Raw genomic sequence first — 20,273 nt, forward strand, 5'->3', positions numbered from 1 at the left:
ACCGATGTGCCTTAATATTCTGAACGGTGAAATTATGTTACAACCTCTTATTGTGTTTGAAAAAAGTGTAAGAAATAAAGGGAAAGGTCTACCACTTAAAATTAAGACAACCAAAATAAGAAAACTGTTATTTGTATTCTCATTCCTATCTTCATTTTACATGTAGTGATCAGTCACAAAGTGACTCCAGTACAAAAGATTTTTGGATGAACATGCAAGCTGTCACAGTCTACCTCAAGAAGTTATCAGAGCAGAATCCATCTGCTTCCTATTATAATGTTGATGTTTTAAAATATCAGGTAAATACTTTTTTTATTTGGAGAATTTTTTTTAAGGAACTTTGCATATTTCACATCTGTAAAGAGACTATCAGAATTATTGTTTATGTGGGCATAAAGGAGGATTGTCACCGTTTAGTTGGATGATTCTTAAGCCAGACCTACACTGCACTGTTCCAACCCATAGGACCTCACATGGCTGCTGGATCAATTTGTGCCGTTGGTGTTTTCTTGCTGCTTCTCCTGGCTTGATGACTTTTCTGTTTGCTCATGCTTGCTCTGAGCATGTGACACTTATGCTGGGTTCCAACATTGCTTCCTTTGACCATTGTTGGCTGAGGGAAGTGAGACCTTATACTCAATTTGATGGTATTTCTCCATCTGTCTGTGTGATAACTTTTTGAATGCGGCATCCAATCAATTCCACATTTTCAGGAAATAGGGTATAACCCTATTGATTTTGGTGAAACTGGAAAAATCAAAAGGGAGAAATGAGGGCTACAAGGAGCCCCCTGCAGCTGCCATTCAGCAGCTTCATCTACCTCTTTTATTGTCTATAGATCAAAGAACCGGTTGATGGCACTCATAAACCCTTGACAGGATAGCAGCTCTCCCCATCTTCCAATACAATTTAAAAACGTTGATGCCCTGAAAAGGAGAGAGCATGGGAGGGAAAGAAAAGGGTCATGGGGGGCATATAGAGCACCTGGTATGGAGGAAGGGAGCACACAACATATGGTGAGAGGGGAATAGGGATGCAGATGAGCCCCTGGCCTGGGAGGGAGTGTGGGAGACCAGGGAAAAGGGGGGCACCTGAAGCCGCTAACATAGGCTGGCGAAGGAGAAGGCCACTCAGAACCCTTGCTGGGGAAGGGGGAGGGGGCGAGAGAGAATGGGAGACACTGGTATTGGGGGGGAAAGGGAATATGGGGGGGCACAAAGAGCCCCTGGGATGTGCAGGAGGGGGCATGCATAACCCTTGGGGGACTAATGGGGGACCCTAGTATAAGACAGTGAGGGGAAACATAGAGCCCCTGTCTTGAAGGTTGGGGGAGAATGGGGAAGCACAGAGTCCCAGACATGAGGAAGCTGTTAGGGGGACACGGATCCCCTGGCATGAGGGAGAAGGTAGCAGTGTGTCCCTGAAATAAAAGAGGATGGAAGGGTGGTACACAGGGAGCTTGTAATGGGAATGTGGGGATACAAAGAGCTCCTGGTGTATGTGATGTGCTCAGCCTACAGAAGCAGCCAAATGTGTGCTTCAACTGGTAGGCAAATGTTGTTTCTAATAGTACTTTTGTGCTAACTGTCCCATGACTGTAAGTTACCCTCTGTCAATTAAATCATTATGGTCCACAAGTGGATGGGAGAAATTAAGACCTCTCCAGGCAGATTTCTTCAGTGCAGTGTGGAATGCAAAAGACAACTTAAAAACTAAACTGACACCAATGTTTTGTATTGGAAAAGCCGGAAAGGGAAGGGGATTTTAGGGGTGGATGGGAGACAGTTAATCCCCCTTCTCCCCCCCACAAAAAAAAAAAAGTCTGACAAAAGCAGTCTGTGGAATTACGATATAAAAGCTGCTAAGCCCAGTCTAACTTGGATGTTGTTCCCAGTTAACCTGAGAATATCCCATTTAGTTATAAGGCATGATTAGATAGATAGATGGATAATCTCAATTGTGTGTCATTAAGTAATACTTCTTGAATGAGACCTTCTTCCCCCATAAAGAGCATTAGTGATTATTAATTTGCATTTATCTCAAATATAACCAGGATTTATAATGGAGTTAGAATCTTAATTGTGGTGTTGCTAACACAGTTCCATAATTCTTACAATAAATAAATAGACATTTTATTTTAATTTTTTTAAAGGTATCTTCAAATGGTATCCAGTCCACACCTTTGAATCTTGCAACGTACTGGAAATGTAATGCTAGCACTACTGATGTAAGAGTGGATTACAAGTACAACCCAGAATCTATGACTGTGCCTAGTATGCTGTCTAACATACAGGTTGTCGTACCGGTAGATGGAGGAGTAACAAACATGCAGTCCCTTCCCCCTGCAAAATGGTAAATTCAGTGCATTTCTATTATAGTATCACATTTCTTTCAGGACACTTGTTAACATTATGTGAATTTTGAAAAGAAATTGTACTGAGAGAGTTGCAATCGCTTTAGAAACTTATTTTAAACCCTTTGATAGTGTGTAATCTTATTAGATACACTTCTACCCTGATATAAAGCTGTCCTCTGGAGCCAAAAAAACTTACTGCATTATAGGTGAAACCACATATCGAACTTGCTTTGATCTGCCGGAGCGCGCAGCCCCCACTCCCACCCCACCCATGGAGCGTTATATCAGGGTAGAGGTTCACTCCAAAACATAGACAATATCTAATCAATTTATATTAATTCAAATTGAAAACATGCACTCATTCCAACCATAATAAAGTAGGTCAAGCCAATGCAACTCTGTGTTCTTTTGAACAAATTTGTCACTGGCTGTATTTTGCACTAAGCTGAGCGTAACATCTTCTAACCTAATGGTCATTTCATCTGTAATTGCTTCCACGGATCATGTTGTTGAATTTGTATGTCATGTAATGTCATGTGGACAGTGTAATCATTGGAAGCAGTTAACCCACCTGCTGCCATGGCTACACAGGTCAGCATCAGTACTAACACATTTTTCTTCTTGCGTCGTAGTTTCCCTTGTAGACAAATTAGAGAACTGCTGGTCTGTAGCTTGGTATCAATTTGCCATCTATTTCTTTAAAATTTGCAGAAAGTTTTCCTGTACCCTTTTCTTGAAGTAATCAGTCACTATTTATTTCTCTGTGGTGTTTTCAAATAAAAACAATGAGGAGTCCGGTGCACCTTAAAGACTAACAGATTTAGTTGGGCATAAGCTTTCATGGGTAAAAAACCCACCTCTTCAGATGCATGGAATGAAAATTACAGATGCAGGCATTATTATACTGACACATGAAGAAAAGGGAGTTACCTACAAGTGGAGAACCAGTGTTGACAGGGCCAATCCAATCAGGGCGGATGTAGTCCACTTCCAATAATTGATGAGGAGGTGTCAATGCCAATAGAGGGAAAATTGCTTTTGTAGTGAGCCAATTTGCTCCAGGCCTTCAGACAGAGACAAATACCTACAAGATCTTTACCAAGCATTCTTAAAATTACAATACCCACCTGGGGAAGTGAGGAAACTGATTGACAGAGCTAGACAGGTATCCAGAAGTCACCTACTACAGGACAGGCCCAACAAGGAAAATAACAGAACACCACTGGCCATCACATACAGCCCCCAGCTAAAACCTCTCCAGCGCATCATCAGTGATCTACAACCTATCTTGAAAAACAATCCCTCACTCTCACAGACCTTGGGAGGCAAGCCAGTCCTCGCTTATAGACAGCCCCCCCCACCAACTCAAAGCAAATACTCACCAGCAACTACACACAACATCACAGAAACACTAACCCAGGAACCAATCCCTGTAACAAACCTCGTTGCCTACTCTATCCTCATGTCTATTCTACCGACACCATCATAGAATCCAACCACATCAGCCACACCATCAGGGACTCACACGTGCACATCAACTAATGTGATATATGCCATCATGTGCCAGCAATGCCCCTCTGCCGTGTACATTGGCCGAACCAGACAGTCTCTACATAAAAGAATAAATGGACAAAAATCGGACATCAGGGATGGTAACATACAAAAGCCAGTAGGAGAACACATCGATCTCCCTGGACATTCTATAGCAGATTTAAAAGTAGCCATACTTGAACAAAAAAACTTCAGAGAGAAACTGCAGAACTAAAATCATTTGCAAATTTAACACCATTAAATTGGGCTTGAATAGGGACTGGGGGTGGCTGGCTCACTACAAAAGCAATTTTCCCTCTCTTGGCATTGACACCTCCTCATTAATTATTGGGAGAGGATTACATCCACCCTGACTGAATTGACCCTGTCAACACTCGTTCTCCACTTGTAGGTAGCTCCCTTCTCTTCATGTGTCAGTATAATAATGCCTGCATCTGTAATTTTCACTCCATGCATCTGAAGAAATGGATCTTTTTTTTACCCACAAAAGCTTATGCTGAATAAATCTGTTAGTCTTTAAGGTGCCACCGGACTCCTTATTGTTTTTTTGGATACAGACTAACATGACTACCCCCTGATACTTTTCAAATAAAGTTTGTTTTCTTCAGAACACCTATAAATGGAGATGAGGCAGAGTTTGGGTAGAGGGGCTATTAATATCAGGAAGTGAAAACAAGTGAACTGTACAAGTGAAAACTTGCATGAAGTGAAAACAAAGAACTGTAACAGTTACAAATGGCATTCATCAGGAAAAAATAAAGGGAAATGCTAGCATTGCTCAAAAACAGGAATTGGGGAGGAATTGAGAAAAATTGGAATTTTTTCTTGGTTTTTCTGAATAAAGAAAATTAAAGTCAAAATATTTTGACCAATCCTATAGTCAATAGAAAAAACAGGGTAAATTTTTGTTTTGTTGAAGTTTATCCAAATTGTTTTTAATTCAAATGATTTAAAAAAATGAACTAGCTTTAGTAAATATAATATAAAATCATATTACTTAAATCCTTAAATTTGACATATGTTTGCTGCTTTTCATTGTGGTAGCAAAACGCAGAGAACGGAAGAATTTTTCATAAAGACAAGATTGTTATGCTTCGTGTTTCAGGGTTCTTTCTGAAAGCTAGCTGTCTGGTTTTTTTAATCTGAACCTTGCCTTGCTTAACAAACAGATGTGGTGCAAGTGCTGTGGTGTTATCTGGATAGTTTCCAGTCTTTCTGGAATTAATCCATTGTTTAATATTGTGCTTTGAGGAAGTACTATAGAAGAATCATTTTAAGTGAAAGCAGCAAAGAATCCTGTGACACCTTATAGACTAACAGACGTTTTGGAGCATGAGCTTTCGTGGGTGAATACCCACTTCCTCAGATGCATGTCAGATTTTAAGTGAAGAACCTGACAAAATGAATCTTACTTGTTGTTCAGGCCTGCTATTCTCAATGAGTGGTACAGTTGCCAAACGATTATTAAATTATTCCACTAAGACTATGGCAGCTTTGGCAGCCTGCCTGAATAATGCTTTAATCTCTGAGATGTGCAGAGTATTTCCTAGAGCTGGTCAGAACACTTTGCAAAGATAGAATGTTTCATGAAGGTGTATTGGTTTCCACAGAACCTTTGTTGGGAAGATGTTTGGGTAAAGAAAGGAGGAGAGAGACTCTGGCTAGGTAGTTGGGGGCCTGGGATGCAGAAGACCCAGGTACAAGTCCCTGATCTGGGGCTGTAGAAGAATGGACTCAATGCTGGAGCCACTCACCTCCACAGTTGGGTGTGGCATAGCAGACTCTCCTCCTCTAGCAGCTCTGCAGTCTGCTGATTCTCCTGACTCAGCCCTTTGACCAGGACATGTTTAGTCCCATGCCTCCCAATGTAACAATAACACAGTTGTCCAGTCTCTCTGGCTGGTCTGCCACAACAATTCTGGGCTCAGTCAGTCCACCCTTTTCTCAGGGCTTCCAGTAGTCCATATCCCCTTCTCCAGGGCTTTACACCACCTCACCACTGGCTGCTGGGGGAGCCCAGGCCTTCCCACTATGCTGAGTTCCAGTCTAGGGACCCTAGGACAGGCAATCAAGGTTCACTGTGCCAGACTCCATGCTGCCATCTTCCTGGACTTCTTCCTACTAAGTCTGTCAGCTGGCCTCTTTAAAGTCAGGACTCTCAGCTCCAGCTCCCTCCCCCCATTAATCCCACACCAGAAGAGCCACTTAATCCAATTTCTGCCCTCCTCAGGCTTGCCCTTTCACCCTCTTACATTTTTCTTAGTTACTCAGCTGAACACCTCCTACCTCTGAAAGTCCAGATCCTGCCCTTTTATTAGGGCTCACTGCCAGAGCCTGCACCAGCCTGGTGGCTGCTCCATGTCTCTCCTGACCTCTTGTCAGCCTTTGCAACTCAGTAAAGGATCCCAGGGCCAACTCTTCCCCGAGTTTCCTCCTTGACCTTCCTGGTCACTCCACTGTCTAGTCCTGGAGTGATTGCAGAGTTCCTCCTTCTCTGCCTGCAGCCCCCCTTCTGCTCCAGACTTTCTCATTTCATACTATCCACCCAGTTCTTCTCACAGCTGGGACTCATCTTTAATTTCGTCTGACCCATCCTCCTGGTGCAGCCAAGTAGCATAACTGCGCCTCAGGTCTACATTAATCCTTTGTTGCTTGTGTGGGGTATACATCCCCATCACAGGTGATCTGGAATTAAAAACTTCATTCTGAATCAGGCAGGGAAGGGACTTGAACCTTTCTCCTGTGTACTAGGCCAGTACCCTAACCAACAGGATATAATTTCAAAACCTCAAAAGTTGTCACAAAATGGAATTGTCAGCCTTTGGTCAGCTCTCGTATCTACATATAGGTCGGTATGTGCTTTGGATGCTGAAGCTAGTTCTAATGTCGGCTTTGGGCAAACTGTTTTACAGTCCCTCCTCGACCTTCTTCAGGTAGTTGCTTAACCTCTTTTCAGAGATTATCTGTGGGAAGGTAATTTTATGCATGAGAAAATGAGATTACTTTTCAGTAATTTATCTAAATATACTGCCTCCAGAGCCACACTTATCCACTTCAACCTGTGCCTCTTTGTAGACTTTTTTCAGACAGCTGAATCGGGGAGAGCAAAGGGGTGGGGGGAAGGGATGCCTTTGTATAACCTCTGTCTGTATCGAGTTTAGTACAAGGGTCCCTTCTTATGGCTAACTGTTTTCCAAGGTCACCAGGTTAAAGGATCTAGGGCAGGAATATATTCTAAAACTTTGTTATTGGTGAGTAACTAGCTTTCTCTTTTAGGAATGCAGAACAGATGAAAGCTTTTTGGAAAATATCTGGTATTTCAGAAAAATCAGAGAATGGAGGTAAGTCTGAGTGGGTTTTGCTGATAATTTTATTATATAGAAATAATTTAGTTAATTAGAAGAAATACATTTTTATCATTTTCTTTTGTTTTATTTTTCCCACTCTGGTGTCTGCACCTTTTTGCATGCTATCTCCAATTCCTGGGTTGCCCTCTCATCTCAAGCTGCCACCACCTCATTCAAATTCACCCTGAAAACTCTCTTTATACAGCCCAAAAGCTGAGTTATCAGCCAAAATAAATAAAAAACACTCTACCTTACTTCTCCTGGAAATCCCAGTATGTCATAAGAACTGCCATACTGGGTCAGACCAAAGGTCTGTCTAGCCCAGTATCCTGTCTTTCATCCGTGGCCAATGCCACGTGCCCTAGAGGGAATGAACAGAACAGGTTATCATCAAGAGATCCATCCCGTCGCCCATTCCCAGCTTCTAGCAAACAATCCTGCGCGCGCGCGCGCTCTCTCTCTCTCTCTCTCTCTCTATCTGTCTGTCTGATTTAAAACTGCTCAGAATAGGAAGTGTTCATTTTTTGTCTTATAAAGCACCAAGAATGTTGTCAGCACTTAGCAAATAACACAGAAGAAACTGAAACTGTTCTCAGATGCTACTTCCTAATTCTCCTGAAATGCTTATTAAAAAACAACACCTAAATTCATTGAGATTATAAATGGGTTGTTTTTGAATAAATATAATCTTAAAATTTTAGGTTAGTTGATTATTTTATTGTTAATTGGGAGCACAAAATCTTGTTAATGAAGCAGCTATTGGAGAAGAAATTGGGAAACTACTTGAGAGTAGCTAGCAGTTCTAATGACTAATCATTGCCATGGATGAGAAAATGTACAGTACATGCCAAGTTTTGCCTGTTTCAGTACCATATGAAAGTGAATAGCTGTTCAAGGAAAATTAATTTTTAATGCCATTTTGCATAGTTTAATTGTTGAACTAAGCAGAAAGTGTACAATAGCTGGATAAATATTAATTAAAGATCACATTCTGCATTTTATGTAACTTACAATTTTATTAACCTGAGACAGGAGCATGAATCAGCAATAGAGAGTCTAGAAGTTTTCTTTTGTTGTTTGCTCAGTCCATCCATTTTTATTAGATTTTCTATCCATGTCTGACACATTCTGTCCATTTCCAAATATTCTTCTTCAAGTGATTGCTCATGTGCATTCCACAATAGGTGTGCATGCTCACCACGTGCACTGATGCTGGAAGTTTTTCCCTTAGCAATACCCGTAGGAGAGCGCCCCTAGCAACCCCTGGAGTGGTGCTGCATGCTCCCCCAACCCTCAGTTTCTTCTTGCTGCCCGTAAAGGTGCTTTGCTACAGCTCTGCTGTATCTTTCCCTCTTTGGACTTTGTTAGTTAGTAGTACCTGTAGTTACCCAAAAAAAAAAAAAAAAAAGTTTAGTTACCAAAGTTAAATGCACCTGGGTCAGGGCATGCCCGGCACCCCAGGCTTTGTCGTGCAACACTTGCAAACAGCCTATGCCTGTGAGTGACCCACACGTGGACTGTTTACACTGTCTGGGGAAAACCCATCTCAGTGACCGCTGCAAAATTTGCAGATCCTTCAAACCTCAGACCAAGAAGGAGCCGTACATATGGCTCTGAGCCATTTTGATGGATTCAGCCCTGACTCCAACACCGCTGCACCGCTCCGAGTCAGCACTGTGGCTTCACTGCATGGCAACCCAGTGGTGCCCTCCACCGGTCAGCACTGCTCTCCGTCTAAAAAGGCTAAGAAGAGGTCTTCTCTGCCAAGGCACTGGAGCAAAGCTAGGGGAGAGACTAGACACGCACCGGGCAGCTCTCGATCCCCATCGGCCTCGCGACCTCCGACTCAAGTTGAGTGGAGTAGCCCAGCCCACTCCGAGCCAACCTCCCTGGATGCCAGTGGCCACATTCGGGTGCCCTCCACACCGGAGGCCCTGCAGGCAGCTCAAGACATTATGTCTCTACTGGTACTGGTTGCACCGCCGTCAACAGCTCCCCGGTCCAGAGGCAAGCCGCCACTCGGACCCCCACAGTCGCTGCCTGAACGGTACCGCTCACGGCTGAGGGAAGATTCCCGACACCATCATCAGCACAGTGACCGTCCCACGCACGGCCCACACTAGTCTCCGTCAACCTCCAACAAGTTGTCTGGCTGGGTGCCAAAGCAGGAGGGGTTCAAGGCACCACTCCATCTTGAGGGAACGCAGACCTCACAATGAGAGCGTGCCCTGCCAAGACCAGGACAGACACCGGAGGTCATTATCTCCAAGAAGCTATCGTAGCCCCTTGCAGTACAGATGTCAACACCACTGCCACTCTTCAGCCCATTCAAGGTCCCCGCCACGGCACCACTCCCACAGCCCCAGACATCAGTCACTGGCACCCCGAAGTCGCGGATCCACCCATCGGAGCCATTCACGGAGCAGCCGCTAAAGATGGTACTCTCGCTCCTCCACACAGGGATCGCGATCTCGTATTCAGCACCAGTCCTGACACCGTCACTCATCCCAATCCCAGGACAGTGGTAGATCATATGCCAGCCTGGCCTCCCTTCAAAGTCAACAGTTGGTGGACCAGGTGAGTCAGTCCGCTGTGACGGTGCCACAGCAGGTGTAGTGCCATCGGGCTCCCTGGCCAGCGCTATGGTCCCAGTGGTGGCTTGCTCGGTGGCCGGAGCCTCGGAATGACCATCAGCCTCCCTCTCTCGGCCTCCCAGAAAAGGGTCAGTGGAGCACTCATCCTCGGTCCCGCACTTAGAAGGGGACCAAGTGGTGGGACCTGCGGCATAGGTGGGGACGCAGAGCACTGCACCTCCATCAGCCTACCCCGATGAGACCATCACGGCCCCTCCTCCTCCCGTCCCGCAGGAGGACACGAAAGCCCACCGGGAACTGTTGAAAAGGGTGGCATCAAGCCTCAACCTACAAGATGTGGAGGTGGAGGAACCCTCAGATTCCCTCTTCAATGTTCTCCTGGCTTCAGCACTGGCCAGGGTGGCTCTCCCACACCATGAAGGGGTGGCAAGATCTCAAACACCCTGTGGCAAGCCCCGGCTTCCATGCCCACTATCTCTAAGAGGGCAGAACGTAAGTATTTTGTGCCCGCCAAGGGGCATGAATATCTGTATACCCACCCCACCCCAACTCTCTGGTGGTCAAGGCAGTCAACCATAGGGAGCATCAAGGTCAACCCACTCCTACTCGTAAGAATGAGGACTCAAGGAGATTAGATTTATTTGGTAGAAAGATTTATTCGTTCTCAAGCTTCCAGCTGTGGGCGGCAAACCACCAAGCCCTGCTGGGTAGATATGACTTTAGTTTGTGGGGCTCACTGCCCAGATTTGCAGACACCCTCCAGGAGTGTGATAAGAAGGAGTTTAAGGCTCTGGTTGAGGAGGGCCCGGCTGCCATCAGGGCGGCCCTTCAGGCAGCCTAAGACACTGCGGATATGGCTGCAAGGTCCACAGCCTCTGTGTGGGGGAGCGATAGCTCAATGGTTTGAGCATTGGCCTGCTAAACCCAGGGTTGTGAGTTCAATCCTTGAGGAGGCCATTTAGGGATCTGGGGCAAAAATCTGTCAGGGGATTGGTCCTGCTTTGAGCAGGGGGTTGGACTAGATGACCTCCTGAGGTCCCTTCCACCCCTGATATCCTATGAGGAAGAGCATCATGGCTCCTGCTGTCTGGATTATCCAGCAAGGCATAGAACTCCTTCCAGGACCTTCCGTTCAATGGCAAGGCCCTGTTTACAAGACAGATGTGAAGTTACACCATCTGAAGGATTCCCGTACAACATTAAAGACCCTCAGTCTCTACCAAACCGCAGCAGGCTCCCAGTCAGGCACCCACTCCAGATACGAGCTCCCTTATAAAAAATCAGTGGGCCACTGATCAGGGTGTCTCACCAGTGGCTGCTCCGATCCAGCTTATACTAGACTATCTCCTTCATCTTAGAGCCCAGGGCCTAGCGCTCTCATCAGTCAAGATGCATCTGGCAGCCATAATGGCCTTCCACCTGCCAGTGCAGGGCCACACAATATTCTCTTATGCCATGACCAGTCAATTCCTTAAGGGCTTAGATCACCTTTTTCAGTATGTTAGGCCCCCCAGTTCCCCAGTGGGACCTGAACCTGGTGCTGGCCAGGCTAACTGGACCTCCACGTGAGCCGCTTGCTACATACTCCCAGTCACACCTCTCATGGAAAGTAGCCTTTCTGGTGGTGATCATGTCTGCTAGATGGGTCTCAGAGCTCTGGGCCCTGACCGCTGAACCCCCGTACACGGTGTTCCATAAGGATACGGTCCAGCTCTGCCCACACCCTTCATTCCTCCCCAAGGTGGTCTCTACCTATCATATGGGTCCGGACATTTTTCCTGCCAGTGCTCTGTCCCAAACCCCAGGCATCCGGTGAGGAGCACCGCCTCCACATGCTGGATATGAGATGGGCTATGGCTTTTTACCTGGAACATACAAAACTGTTCAGGAGATCTTCCAAACTGTTGTTCGCCATGGCTGAAAGCATGAAAGGCCAGCCATTCTCCACTCAGCGGCTCTCCAACTGGATCACCTTGTATATCCATACTTGTTACAACCTAGTGGGAGTTTCCCTGCCAAAATTGTGAGGGCACACTCAAGTAGGGGGCAAGCCTCATCAGCTGCCTTTCTGGCCCACATCCCTATTCAGGACATTTGTAGGGCTGCCACATGGTCACCGGTTCACACATTTACCTCGCATTATGAGATCGTCTCCCAAACCAGGGAGGACGCCATGTTCGGCAAGGCAGTGCTCCGTCCCAACTGTCTGCGAATGCCTACCCACCTCCGACAGATAAAGCTTGGAATCACCTGTTGTGGAATACACATGAGCAATCACTCGAAGAAGAAAAGAGAGTTACCTTTCCGTAACTGGTGTTCTTCGAGATGTGTTGCTCATGTCCATTCCACATCCTGCCCTCCTTCCCCTCTGCTGGAGGTGTCTAGCGAGAAGGAACTGAGAGTGGGAGGAGCGCGCAGCACCCCTTATACCAGGCCATAGCAGCACCACTCCAGGGGTCGCTAGGGGTGCTCCCCTATGGCTACTGCTAAGGGGAAAACCTACGGCACTGGTGCACGGGGCGAGCACCCACACCTATTGTGGAATGGGCATGAACAACATATCTCGAATACCAGTTACGGAAAGGTAACTGTTTTTTTTTCTCATTTTTGTCAATGGTTTTTTTCTCGCTCTTCTTTCTGTCCACTTACTTTCTAAAGCAGTATCTCCTGTCATCTAATTCCAAGGTGCCAATATATATGGCATATAAGCATCACCGCTTAGATACTAAGGAGGGAGAAAAGATGCCATAGCATGAGTCAATCTACCTCTCATTTTCATTCATACTTACCTCATAGTCTGTTCACCTTTTCCTTGCTCTGTCCCATATGCCATTGTCTCAATACCCATTGCTCCTGTTCTGATGTTTCTTCAACTTTGTCATGCTGACATCTGTATTCCATTGTCTTCCCACCTTCTTACCCCTTTGTCTTTCTATATAAATAATAATATTCAGCACTTGCTACATAGCAGTTGATAAATATTAACTATTGGTCACACCACTTATGAGGTAGGAAAAAAATGTATTATCCCAGTTTTACAGATAGTGGAAACTAAGACATAAAAGTTAAGTAGCTCGACCAAGGCCATACAGAGAGAGATTTCTAATACCAGAATAAAATGCTGGAGTTCTTTGCTCTGTCCAGTGTTTAATGTGTTAGAACATGTTGCAGTTTCTTGTGGCCAAACTCCCTGTTGGCTGTGCAGCTGCAAGGATCTGGCCAGTGGTCAGGTAGTTCGTAGCAGCCGAGTCAGCAAACGTACACATGAAAAATAGAATACGTTTTTCATCAGATTTAAAAGTACTTTGCAAAGGTGGGTACTGTTATGGGAAAGTGCATATAAATTGACTTGCCAAGTATGTGTCAGAGTCAGTGGCAACGGTGGGAATTGCTTTTAAGGCCAGAAGAAGTACAGTTGGGATAAGATGGCATGACCTTCTGTATAACACAGGCCAGTAATACCTGCATCAAGCCCAATAAGATTTTCAGCTCCTGTTGACTTCAAAGAGAAAATATGTGGACTAGGAACAATTAACTTCCAAAAGGGAGACTTATTTAATTTTGATGGGACTAGTAGAAGTAATTGAGTGCTCCTTTTTCCTCCTATTCTGTAATATGAAAACAAGGGAACGCTTCTTTAGAACTAAAAGGAAATAAATATTTATTCACTGTATATTGAACATGAGAATTCACTGTCCCAGTGGCCTTGTCTACACTAGAAAAATATATAAGCGTGTTTGTGAAGTGGCACAGTTCCCTTATCTACATTACAGCATTTTCCAATGGAGCTCCACTGGCCCAGAAAATGTTTACAAGTTTTGCCAGTGTAGGTGCACCCAGGCCATTGAGACAAACACTGATTAGATTTAGATACTTACTTCCTTTGTAAAGCGCTTTGAGATCAGCTGATGAAGTGTGCTTTAAAGGAACTGTTGTATTAATTTAGAATGAAATAATTGGACCCAGAGGTGTTAATGAGACGCTGAAACTGCCAAACATTGAACAATTTTACACAAGGTTCAGGGTTTGGGTAAACAGATTCCTCAGTCTACTTAGTACCATGGCAAACACTATTAAAAATCCTTTTAAACCTTTTATTAAAGATACAGAAAAGGAAGGAAAATCAATTAAAGCATTTTAAATGTAGAGTGTTCAGTAAGGCTTTCACTTTCACAGTATCCCTTGTTTCCTTTCCTTGTAGATTAAGAAGGAAAAATCCCCTTGTTTCACAGTCCCTTATACAGCAATAATTGTCCTTTGGGGGAGGAAAAAAAAAGATTAGTTGAGATGAGTTGGAGCTGTTGTTGTTATTGCTGCTGTTAAAGTCCAATCCTGTTTCCTAGAAGACAAAAGAAGACAAACACACAAAAGGGGAGAGAAAAGAGCAGCACAGGTAGAAAACCCAGCTTCTGTCTCTGGTGTTTACTTTTACTTGCAGCCTGGTTGCTGAAGAAACACAGGCATAACACAAGATCTTATCAGCCACTCCAAAACCAGGCAAACTTGTATCAGCATGGGATTGTTTAGAGCAGGGGTTCTCAAAACTTTTGTACTGGTGAGCCCTTTCACACAGCAAGCCTCTGAGTGTGACCTCTCCCCCCACCCATATAAATTAAAACCATTTTTTAATATATTTAACACTATTATAAATGCTGGAGGCAAAGCAGGCTTTGGGGTGGAGGCTGACAGCTCACGACTCCCCAGGTCATAACCTCGCGACCCCCTGAGGGGTCCTGACCCCCAGTTTGAGAACCCCTGGTTTAGAGCATTGCTTTTAGCTATCTTTCTGGTTAGAGGCTTACAGCAGTGTTGCAAAATATACAGTCTTGAGTGACTAAGCCAGACTCCTATAAACAGAAGGAAAAATGAGAGAGAAGAAAGAGAAGCAATAAGATAGGTAAGGAAAGGGATTGTGTGTGGTCAGACCAAGTCTCACATCCTAGGTATTATTTGAGATTGAGCCAGAGCTCCTGGAGGAGGTGATATCATCTGGGTGCCTCTTGTGGCACAGTCTGGTCAGGACATCTCTTAGGGATTATCTACACCCACAGCGCTGCAGCAGCACCAATGCAGCGCTTAGTGAAGATGCTAGTACACTACAGGAAAGGTTCTCCCATCAGCGTAGGTACTTCACTTCCCCAAGAGAAACCCTCCTGTCAACATAACTCCTGGTGTAAACAGCGCTAATTTGGTATGACTGCATTGCTCAGGGATGTGGATTTTCCACACCCAAGTGACATAGTCATACCAACATAAATCTGTAGTGTAGACCAAGCTTTAGGATTAGGATGATGAAGGCACAGTGGTGTCGCACTGGATTCTGAAGTCAGAGGAGAACGTGGATGGGGGCAGCTACAATGGCAAAGCTTGCTGCAACCGTTGTTGGCAGACAGCTGTTTGTGGGGGGGGTTGCTAATTTTCTCAACGTTTTTTTTTTCTCTCTTTAAGAGCCCCAGAAGGGAATGATGAGTGGAATAGCCCATCCTCTCATTATTTTGTCCATTCATTAGGCCTAATTTCTGACACACTAATTTTGATCGTCTGATGTTTGGATCCACACTTATTTACCAGGCATGAATTTAACACAGTCCTTTGGTTATAAAAGTAGGTCTTTTTGTGTGGACTAATTCTGTTTTTCTATCTCCCTTTTGCACTTTTCCCAATTGACAGGTGGTGTTGTAGTTTACTGTGATATTTTATGAACCTTTACCCACTTTTCACAGTTGAGTTTACAGCTAGGGTAAATTTGTATACACAATTATTACAATATAATCCCTCTATTGTATTATTGTGTAATCCTGTCATTGGAGGTTTTTAAGAAGAACCTGGACAAACACCTGTCATAGATGGTCTTGGTTTACTTGGACTTGATAACCTATCAACGTCCATACCAGCGTGTATTTCTATGATTCTATATGATTAGCAACATTTGCAGATCAACAAGCTTAAACAGTTATTATAGGAGACTCAAATACATGTCAGGTGATTGATCACCTGAAGCTCAGGAAGAAAATTTTTCTCCAAATAAAGCTATGTAGATTATGTGCTGCCTTTCTCTGAAGCATCCTTATATATTGGTCGCTGCCTTAATCAGAATACTGGGCAAATAGACCAATGCTGTGATTTGTTATGGAAATGTGTATGTATATATATTCCTCTACACTCAGAAATTAGAGATCTTTATATTAGTGCACTGCCTATTGTGTTTTGTGAGAGAGTTTTATTTTATAATCTCAATCCATTTAATTTTGTCGTCATTTTTATAGGTTCTGGATCCCTGAGGGCAAAATTTGATCTTTTAGAAGGACCCAGTAAACCAGCTACACTTGCAGTACAATTCATTAGTGAAGGAAGCACCCTTTCAGGTGTAGATGTAGAGCTAGTAGGCACTGGCTACCGGCTTTCCCTAGTTAAAAAGAGATTTGCCACTGGTAAGAAATTGAGATTTTTATATTTTTGAACTAACATGATTTACTAATGTAACTCTGACTCTTCTAATTATCTGTATGGAGCATTTTTATACTTTGTCTACTAATTATCTGGTATATAAGCATGGAGTACTTATGCAATGCATAATGGAAGTAGTTATTGGTGCTTACTATAGATGAAAAGGAAAACACTGTTTCCAGAAAATACTGAAACTTTCCTTTAACTAATGTGTTGTGGTCTTGTTTATTGTAAAACATAATTACTGTAAGTATTATAATTGCAAGAGATTATTTATATTTTTTCAGGACGATATATGGCAGATTGCTGATGAACCTGTGGAAATCATTGAATCAAAGGAGTACAAGAAGCTAACTCTATTTTCTCTACCTTTCAAAACACTATTTTAACATGCTTACTTTTTTTAAACTTTGACCTGTTTTACAAAATAAAAAAAATGCACTTTTTTAAAGAAGTCATTTTGGGGAAAAAAATGTTATTACTTTATAATAGCACTGAAGTGAACTTCAACACTGTTTGTAAATGATCAACTGCAATCTTTAGGAAACTTGATTATTCAGATTTTAATAAATTTATATGAACTAAGTCAAAATACCAACCATTAGCTATATTGAAAATGTATGACACTATATTATACTGTAAACATTAAACTTAAAGTACGAGAGCAAGCACAAAATATTTTAGCTTTGTATAAAATTCATAGGTAAGTTTTCTGTTTCCTTAATTGCCATTGTGCAAAGCAAACAGAGGCAAAGATAATCTCTCCGCCCACTTATGTTACATTAATGTGCTATAAAATCAGTTGTTAGAAAGAGATGTATACAAAAAGTATGTGATTCCCATGTACCATATATTAAAGTGTAAATTGTTTTATATGTAAGATTTAATTTTTTTTCCTTAAGTGCAATGTGTTAAAAATTGCAAAAGACAGCAGAAATACTTACCTCTGCTGTTAGTAAATTTTATGGGAGTTGTGATCGTTTGAATTAATGCTCTGTAGACTTAATTTATTTTTATATGGATTACATAACACTTGTGCCTTTTTTTAAACTGCCTGTCCAATTTGTTGTTGATGTGCCTCACTTCCTTTCTCAGTCTGGCTCTTCCATACCATGGTGTATGTAATGCATAGAACTTCATAAAATTCCTTTGAGTGGAATTTAGAAAGTATATTTACAATAACTGGAGGTTGCTTTGTAAAACGTTTAAAATACTGGATTACTTCCTTATGGGGTAATTGCAATAAATGCAGCCATTGTAGAGGGAAATGAATAGCGCAAGACTTTAATATAGTTACAGAAAAACTCTGTGTCAAAGTTTCAACTTTAATCTCACCAAAGATGTGTGAATTCTGAAGATGCATAAAGAATGATAAAAACAGGCTAATTTTTAAAACAAATGTAACATTTCCCTTCACTCTGACTACTAAATTGTTGAAGATTTAAGTGCTTTATGGACTTGTGATATGAATGTAAACGTTGTGCTTTGTGAGGAATACCATTTTAGAAAGGTATATTTTTGGTAGCAGAAAGAAAAGTGCTGTCATTTGCATTATTAATTTAAGCGTCAGTGCAAAACTACCACTTTGTATGTTTGTATTGTCACCTAATCTATTTGCCATATGCAAAATATAGGGAAGTTATCTGAAGTGACACATTGGTAGTATTTCTTAAAACTGGTTAGTAACTTCAAAAATCTGTTATGTATTGTGCTATTGTTAAACAAGTCCTTATTAAGTGCAGAAATCAAATGTTTTGGGGCAGAATAATTTAATAACCTGCAAATGGGAACTGTATATTATAATTCTGAATACCAGTGTCTATTCAGATTATATACTGGAAGCAATAATAAATTGTTTTGTTTGTGTAATAATTCAGGTAAAACCACTAACAAATTGGACTGCTAAGCTTTACACAGATGAATTTTCAGGACACTTATGTAAGTTCTGATTCATGTTACACACTACAGACAAAAAAGTCCATTGTTAAACAATATACAGTACAGTATGTACTTTTTATATGTATTCCTTGTTATAACAAACCTGAATTAAATTTGACTGGAGCAGTACATATGGCTCTTAATTTGCTAAAATATTACTCTTTACTGAATAATGAATATAACTAGAATATCTAATTCTTATTGTAATTGGCATTTAAAATGGTACAGTCTTTTACTGGAATCTTATTTGTAATTTGCTTTGCAATCAAACTGTGTGTTTAACCTGATATTTTATTATTGAAATCCAAGAATTATTTTACTCTCTATTTTTAATCAAGTATTAATTTCTAAATTAATGAAGTAGTTAAGTTCCAACAATTTAAACTGGCATTCATACCAGGTGATAAAACATACATTTATAATGGGTACAGGTTACAATTTTGAAGCCATACAAATTTATATAGACTTTTTGTAGAGAAATCCATCAACAGTGTAAAAAATATATATATTTGATGAGAAATGTATGTAGCAAGCTGGTTCTTGCTTGTGTATACAGCGATAACCTTTGTAGCTGCCTCCTATTGAGAAAATGAATTTTTGAACACAGTTCTAAAGGATGTGAGGTTTGTATGAAATATTAATACTTTGGAGTGTAAATTAGAATACAAATTTCTTATCAAAATTGTAAATACTTCTGATTTTTCATAAAATGTAAATTTTCCAAAAAAATTGCACCCATAATAAACATGTAATATATAATTTACAAGATGATTTATGCTGTTTATACTTACAATAATCAACAATACTCAAAATTCCAAATGCTTAATACAGGGGTAGTCTTGTGCCATAGTATCTCGTTGGTTGGAATATATTACATGATTTGCTCATTATTTAAAAGAATTAATAAATGTCTCTACCATCTGCTGTGAAACTGTTCTCTGGACAAAACAAGAAGTGTGTTTTGATAGAAAAGGGAGTTCAACAAAGAGATATGGTTTTGAGTTTTACAGATACTAGCAATATTGGCTAATCCATTCCTAGTAATGAATGTTACAAGAATAATCTGACCCTAGTGGATTTTAAATGTATATTTGAGTGGACTTCTAAAGAAAATTGCTAAATGCAATGAGCATCTGAGCCTTCAAAGCCAGTCCTAATTAATTTTGAAAGTAAGATGAGAGAAGGATACAAGGGGCAGAAATCAGGACAAAAGAAAAACATAGAAGGCTACTGACTTAAAGTCATAATAATATAAAGCATTTACTAAGCAATTAAAATGTCTCTCTCAAAACATTTTCCAAATTAGTGCACACAAAAGCTGGCAAAGAAGATACAATATTTCATGTTTTCCTTAAAGCAAACAGTTCCATAAATGTTCTTCTAGACTTCTGAAGATAATGTTTTTGTATAAGCTATTTTTTCATTATCACACAAGGAAACCAATAAGCGGGTTTAATTTTTGCTTATTCTGTATAGAAATATACAAATGGTTGACAGTGCTCCTTTCTGTATCTTTAGTCTTCACCAGTTCTAACTGACTTAGGGAATGTGTATACCAATATATTCCAGACTTCTAGCACATATCCTTAACACAGGAGGGAAGAAGCATAAGCTCTGAGAACATTCCTTCCAGATGGTGATTTCCAGCCCTGTTAGGTTCCCGTATCGCATCCATTACCTTTGAACAAGACCTACATGGGATTTCCTTCCAAAACAGTCAACTAAGTTCTGTTATCAATAAATGAGAACGCTTCCTCCTTTCCAACCATTGCCCCAAAGCTAAGTGCATCACTTTTAACAATCAGCATTCCTGTTATGCTTGAAAGCAAAAGGCCGAAGGCCTGATTCTGATGTCAGATGTAAATCGGAAGTAACTCCACTGAAGTAGAACCCTGCATACAAACTATATAACAGAGATCAGAATCCCTGGAAATCCAGCCTATCTGACCTTCCTCATTTTAAGTGAATGCCCATGTATTGCTCCAACTACTCTAAACTGGATTTGTGCTGTTCTAACATGCTTATTCCTGAAAAGCAAGC

At 41.8% G+C, this 20,273-nt stretch overlaps 1 protein-coding gene across 6 annotated transcripts in view; it reads left to right on the forward strand.

Moving 5' to 3' along the window:
* FCHO2 (FCH and mu domain containing endocytic adaptor 2) overlaps positions 1-18,996 on the forward strand; it is a 245,273-nt gene extending 226,277 nt beyond the window's left edge. For all 6 annotated transcript variants that reach the window (XM_030567793.1, XM_030567794.1, XM_030567796.1 and 3 more), the window contains 5 exons: positions 167-299; positions 2,153-2,352; positions 7,184-7,248; positions 16,115-16,279; positions 16,583-18,996. In XM_030567793.1, coding sequence (XP_030423653.1) covers positions 167-299; positions 2,153-2,352; positions 7,184-7,248; positions 16,115-16,279; positions 16,583-16,605 — 586 coding nt within the window. In that variant the 3' untranslated portion in view covers positions 16,606-18,996. The remainder of the gene's footprint in view (positions 1-166; positions 300-2,152; positions 2,353-7,183; positions 7,249-16,114; positions 16,280-16,582) is intronic.
* The last annotated feature ends 1,277 nt before the right edge of the window (positions 18,997-20,273 follow it).

The sequence above is a fragment of the Gopherus evgoodei genome, chromosome 6 (assembly GCF_007399415.2).
Source record: "Gopherus evgoodei ecotype Sinaloan lineage chromosome 6, rGopEvg1_v1.p, whole genome shotgun sequence".
Lineage (NCBI taxonomy): Eukaryota > Metazoa > Chordata > Testudines > Testudinidae > Gopherus > Gopherus evgoodei.